This window comes from Dermacentor albipictus, chromosome 8 (genome assembly GCF_038994185.2).
Source record: "Dermacentor albipictus isolate Rhodes 1998 colony chromosome 8, USDA_Dalb.pri_finalv2, whole genome shotgun sequence".
NCBI classification, from domain to species: Eukaryota; Metazoa; Arthropoda; class Arachnida; order Ixodida; family Ixodidae; genus Dermacentor; species Dermacentor albipictus.
In genome coordinates this window covers 39,429,554-39,436,134 of record NC_091828.1, presented here as the reverse complement: position 1 = coordinate 39,436,134, position 6,581 = coordinate 39,429,554, and the positions used below count along the sequence as shown (strand labels likewise).

Here is a 6,581-nt window from a genome sequence, read left to right as displayed (position 1 = left end):
GCATCATTCTTGTGGTTTTTTTTTTGCGCGAAATTCCGTGTGCTTTTGTATGGGGTTTCAGAAGGGGGAAGGGTGGCTTTGTTACTGGAGTGAAGCTGTTCTATTAGTTTTCAAATATATTTTTGCTGGATGATATTTAACAGGATAAACTGGGTAAATAATTTGGCGCGTCAAGCTTAACGTTGGGTTCTCGTCGGTGAATTTGACACTCGTTAGTTTTATTAACACGTATCGTACGACTACGCATCCTGTTTTTCAACACTATTGGCACAGACGACTGATCAGTAAAGTCACTTTGCGCAAGGAGTTCCCTGTAAATTCCACGAATCTACTTTCAATCATTCTGTATCAGAAACTCGTAAATTATTCAATTTTGCTAACGTACCTGTGAAATATTGCTCGGTGGCATACAGAAATTCCTACCACGTACGATAATTTCTCCCTCAGACAAAAGATGACAGAAAATGCCTAAAATAGGGCCATCTCCCCACGAAATGCATAGACGCTGATGAAACAAATATGTCATGTTGAGATTGATGACGTGGTTTCAATAACATTTTTTTTTATTCGCAACATAAGCGCTCCACAGACAGTCGTTCTTTGCTGTGCGGATTCCACGATCTGCTTGCCGGAGGTGCCGTTCGTAAGGTGATAGGGCATAAGAAGAGTGCAATGAGTGCTACCACCAGCCGTGACCGTAGCCGCCGCCACCACCTCCGCCACCGCCACCCCCGTAACCTCCGTGGTGACTAATGACTATGATCTTCTTGCCGTGGCCGCCGTATCCACCTCCTCCGTATCCACCACCTCCACCGCCTCCACCACCGCCACCTCCTCCATAACCACCGTAGTGGTATCCCGCGCTTGCACAGGACATAAGCAGTGTGATGACAAGCAAGACGAGTACCTGTTTGGAAAAAAATTCGCTTGTTAGAGTTGCACCGGAGATGTACAACCACAATCTACAGCGTCGTAGGAATGCGACAAAATTGCGCGCCTTCCCAAGAAATACTCAGGTGATTTGACTTCGCGAAGTTAATGTAAGCCCGAGCAATAGCGCTATCATGCTCACCTAATAATTTGAGTTTAGCCAAAGCCTGCAGAGTTTTTGTTGCAACGAAAACTACCGATCCACTTAGTGTGGGTGCAAAAACTTTCCCAGTGCCACAATCGCCACGAAGATATGCTTGCATGAATTTCCCAGAAGCACTCATGTTATGCGATGACGCTTTTTGCGGTTGTGCTTGATTGTCGATCAGTTAACATTTGCCACTGCAGTGGTGCTTTGGGATACGTTCTCAGGCCAACTAAAATGTGCCTGCACCAGTTCCCCTTCCGCTGGCCCCAAACAATAGAATTATACTCAAGTGAATGCTTAAATGGTGTTTGCTTGACCTGTAGTTTCATATCGAGTGTTCTTATGTTGATGGCTTACGTGTTATTATTGTTCCCGAAATGCAGCAAAACAAATGCTGCACCTTGATTGCCGATTTTATTGGGATCAAGAGTTAGCACGGTGTTTTGCCGCACCACTGTGAATGTGAGAGGATGAAAAAAAATGACAAATTATTTTCCTGCTACAGCAGTCAAATGCTCGAATAGGGGTTTCATGCAACCGTCCATAGTTTTTATATGCTGACAACGGCGACTGGGGTCGTAATCGGCTCATTTCCTCATTCTCGGCTTCCCGGCTACCACGGGATAAAGAAAAGCGATACGCCTTTGCCTACCGCCACCACTTCATTTCGACCCGTCTTTGTGCGACAATAGGCAGGTGCACATGGTAAAAAATATTCTGTCGTACAGCATTTGTGCTTAGTACTAGTAAAGTGAACGGGATTTCATCCACTGCAAATACTGGCCGTCGGTACACCATTGCATGTTCTTAGAAATCCACACAAATCAATACTGGAGCGGTTGAGGGCGAAGTGGTATGCGTTACACCGAATTCGTTCCTGACAAGGCGTCTTCATCTGTTATGAGTGCTTACTGCTGTCATCCTGAAGTAGTTCAAAGCCGCACGAAACATTAACGTGTGCTCAGTTCTTTTATAATGTCATTTTTCACCATAGATCTTCGTTTGGATGGTTGGCTACGAAATGGTTGGCTGCAGCCTGAGAAATAAGCGCGCTAATTGGAAACGAGCCGAATCACGCGGAACAGACAACAGGTCTTGAAAATTTATCAGTAAAAACTCAGCAGAGTGACTTCACTTGCACAAAAGTTTTTGTGATCTGCATAACGCGCGGTCTTTCAGAAGAAAAAAATCATACGTGTAAAGCGATACCTAGCAGCACATTGTGTGACACGCCCAGCTGGAGGTGCGTAAACGCGGATTGAGTCACTGTGACTTCATTTTAGAAAATTTTACACGCAAAGAACTGCAGATCTAACAAAAGTTATTGTTTTTAAACCGACCTAATTATTAGGCGTTTCTGTGGCGCTGCTTGCTCATTGCAATATATAAGTTTACGGTTCTAAAAATTTTTCAGGAATATAGAATCATGTTATCTCAGAATCCAAGCTAACGAACCTGGAGGAGGTGAGAAAATATAAAGAGAAAGAAAGGGTGGTTAGCCCTATAATTACCGGCTGGCTACCTTGTGTTGAGCAAGGGACCTTCAAGATTCTCAATGAAACCATGAGCTTATTTGGAGGCATGCAATTTGCATTGTCGTGACATTAACAGCTCAATGAAGTTCTATGGCAGTAGCCAAGTCAGTATTATGAAGTACGATTTGTAAAAATTTGAAATAAAACTTTGGTGCAAAACACTGCTTATGCGCTATTCGCTTTAGAAAGCATGTTATGCTGGAGTATAAACGGAGGGTAAAATTAATGTCAAAGGAAATACAGTTAAGCGATCAGGAAGAACATGGACGCCATTACTCCACCATGCAATAAAGGCATGACATAAATCTTAAACGAAAAATTCAAGCTAGTAGCTGTTCCTTAACATTGCCAGTAAAGGAAAGAATTGCTGTCAGCATTATTCCCCGAAACCTACGACACTTCTTTTCTTTGTCACTTGCAATTAAAAGGTTCTTCGAAGAAAAGTGGTAGAAAGCACTCATATTGCTTTTCTCGAACGCGGCACTTCGTAGTTTTACCGCTCACTGCAATGTCAAGTGCAACATTTAAAGTTCAGAAGTTCTAAGTCCGTACCTTTGAGTGGTGTGTATAGAGGCTCATTCCATCTCTTAAGATGAAAAGCTTAACATGGAATATGACTATATGCCCAATGGCCACGAGTTTCAATGAGGCATATGCTTGCCCAATCTACAAAAGTTCAAAACTCCAACGTTGCATACCATTGTCTTCATGTTGCGCGGAATTTTAAGCAAAACACAGGAAGCAGTGTTTGCTCAGAAGACCGGTGGCTGACGGAGTGCATATGGGAGAGCTAGTCGAAGTCTTATATACCACCGTCATGCTTAGCACCTGTCTTCAGCGTAAGTAAACCAGGACGCGTCTGGCGTATCCACTCGGGTTAAGCGAAGGATTGATGACGACATTGAGAGGCTGCTCTCACTGATTCCGAAAAAGCAGCGGCGCGGAACCGATGTCTGTCGAGTGAAGAAACTCCTTCCCACCTCAATATGCAAGCCGGCGGAAAGTTCGAATTCACTCCTACTCCAGAGGGAACGGAAGCTGTGAATGCTTATTGCTCTTATTATTTCATCTTCGGTTCAGCGCGCGTGCAGTTGAGGGGAACATTATGATCTGCTTTTCGCGTCGAAGCAGTGTTGCGAGAAAGTCGACAAACCATGCATGCAATTGTTGCCACACATTCTCAAATGCCAAGCTGTCAAAATGTAGACAAAATAAAATATTTTTCAGCTGGAGGGTCTCGTCGATGTCGGCTCATTCACCGAGTTATGGGAATGGACTTTGTTACTCATTTAGGTATGTACGAAGACAGGAACCCCATTAGTATGAATCCACTGGCGTGAGGAGAATGTCGCTTGCCGGTGACAAAATTTACTGTAGCTCTAAAAAATATGTATGCAAGATTTGCAAGTCTCATAAGTGTTGGCAGCTGTTTAAATGCTTTACAATTTCCCCAACCTGCTTGGTACAGTGTTTTGTAAGAGCTCGAAGTATACTCTCAAAGTATACGAAAAGTGTGGGGGTATAGGTCAAGTGGTGAATCATGACTTTGGAAGTTACCGCGAAGAGCATGCGCGATGAAGAAAGAGACAAAAACCGTTCCGTCTTGTCTCTTTAACCATCCCGCGTGTTCTTCGCGGTGACTTCGCAAAGCTTAACCTTCCTTGCCAGTGTAAACACCCCATCTGCACCACACTGTAAAGCAATCAATTGACGCTGAAATTGATGTGAAATGTGGTAAAAAATGTAAACTACGTTTAGCATAAGCGATTCGCATTCCAGAATAATTTTACTACAGAAGATGTTTTTTTTCTTTTCACCATGAACGCCATCATTCGCGCATGGAATACCGCAATAGGCCCCCTGCGCTGCCCAGGCGGCACTGCAAAATGGTGATTAGTAGCTCAGCAATCGCAGCATTGGGTAGTACAAAGTGAGCTGTCACTAGCGAAAGTGCTTCGACCAGTACGGTTCCCCCACTTTTGGTTGTGTTGCGCCATGATTCGCACAGTCTTAAGGATCACCAAAGCACACAAAGTTCACTTCCTTGGAGAATGACGAACCTGAGCGACCTTCGCTTCTCAGTTATTCTCGCATCAACGATCACTTCGTGTAGCCATCAACCATCTTATCGGCACACCTTCGAGCCTTTAATAGACGGCCTTGTTCCGCTTATGTCTAAACACCAGAGAGGGCGTTGCGCACAGCGGTACCTACCAGCGCATCGGTGTAACTGGCAATGGCGAGCCTACCCCTGCAACAAAGAGGAAGGTGGTCATGCAGAATTTCTGGTGAGTGAATCGTATGAAGAGCATATTAGTTGCAACTAAAAACCCGCATGTTATGTTTTCAAAACATACCTGCACAAAGCTCAAATCAAATATTTGCAATTTAGTTTCGTTTGGCGCAGAAAGGATGCGGTCACTCGGTGGGGTGCGCATGCAGGCATCACTAATTTATGGGTTCGAAATTTGTGAGTTTTCTGTACGCAGAAACAAACACTTACTGCAGATTCAGCGTCACATTGGACACCGATGTTATTGAGTCAGCAGTGACTAAAACAAACCACTAAATGGCTCTCGGCGCAATAGCGACGAATTTTTCTTGTCGTGTCTTTCTTTTTTTAAAGCCTAAGCAAGCACACAAAGTTCACTTCATCTAAATAGCCGTTTCAAATCAAAACGGCTCATCTAAATAGCCGTTTTGATTGGCGAGATTGTCCGCCGCCACCACCTCCGCTGCCTGTGTCCGGTGTCCATAGCAGCTAGCGCCAGGAATGAAAAAAAGAACACACAGCTCGTTCTGAGATGGATCCCGGCCACGCTGCGTGAGTGTCAGCTACTGTACCACTCAACCACGCCAGCGCTTCCTACCATGCATGCGGAAAAATGCCATATCGCGCTAGGAGACACGAGCGAGGAGACACTTGATGTGGTATGCGTGCCGTGTAACGTCGACACGTGCGCATTTGGCGTTTCACTTGCTTATTACTAAGACAGGTAGAACGCCCTGTATTCGATAAAGACGTTTTTAGGAATAAAACGGAGTTTATAGGTATGTACACAGAATGTTAAAAAAAATACATATATTGGGTACCTGACTGCACAAAGCTGGCTAGGTGACTATGTCACCACCGCGTTTCAACGGTGGTGCAAATAAGTGATAATTTTATTCGTGCCACTTGCGTTGTGAGAGGCGCACCGCGTAGCGTCTACGCGTGCGACCTTTGCATTGCAGTTGGGCATTATTACATCAGGTGGCACGCACTGGAGCAGTTGAATAGGTGGCGGTACAAGTTAGAGGAGCCATGAGGAAGAAAGAGAAGATGTATAAATATCGGTGCAATGAAAAGCATGTATAGCTTACCTTAACAATTCAAGGAGGTTATGTGACTTTCTTAGCGTCCCGTTTCAAAGAGTGTGTCATTATATCATCATCATCATTGTTAGCATGGCATCCTGACATTTAACACGCGATGAGTGTATCTGTATATGCTCCTGCAGGGAGCAGAGTTGCGCATAGGTTCGCCGTTGTGTTCCAGCTCTGCAGTGAAGAGACTCCTCGCGCGCGCAGGAGGCAAATGCGTTCCATCTGCTGGTCGTGGGCAAATGCTGGTCGTGAGTTAAATGCGGAAATTGCTCTCAAGCGCTGAGCAAAATGACACATTTTAATGCAGACTACGCTCGAACGATTGGCGTAGTCAGAGGGGTTCCAGCCCCCGAAATATTTAGTTTGTATGTACATATATACATGCACATATACCAACACACGCACGAACGTACATATATCAGTAGGAGCGCCTCGATCCCTCGAAATAAAATTCTGACTACGCCCGTGGCTTGAACAGCTCAAAAGTTTGCTTGCAAAAGCGCGTTACCTTGAAAAAAAAAGTGGTGCAAGGTTTTTCAGCGTGGATAAGAAGTTTTCTCGCGGAGGCCAGAAGGGAAGAAATGTTTCAAAGGGTGTATAAA

At 44.7% G+C, this 6,581-nt stretch overlaps 1 protein-coding gene across 1 annotated transcript; it reads right to left on the bottom strand.

The window, feature by feature from the left end:
- Nucleotides 1-539: 539 nt before the first annotated feature.
- LOC135915202 (neuropeptide-like protein 30) lies at nucleotides 540-3,381 on the bottom strand. The gene is made up of 2 exons (XM_065448228.2): nucleotides 3,312-3,381; nucleotides 540-907 (listed from the first exon to the last, which is right to left on the bottom strand). The coding sequence occupies exons 1-2, from the start codon at nucleotides 3,321-3,323 to the stop codon at nucleotides 680-682; spliced, it is 240 nt and encodes a 79-aa protein (XP_065304300.2). The 5' UTR covers nucleotides 3,324-3,381; the 3' UTR covers nucleotides 540-679.
- Nucleotides 3,382-6,581: the final 3,200 nt, after the last annotated feature.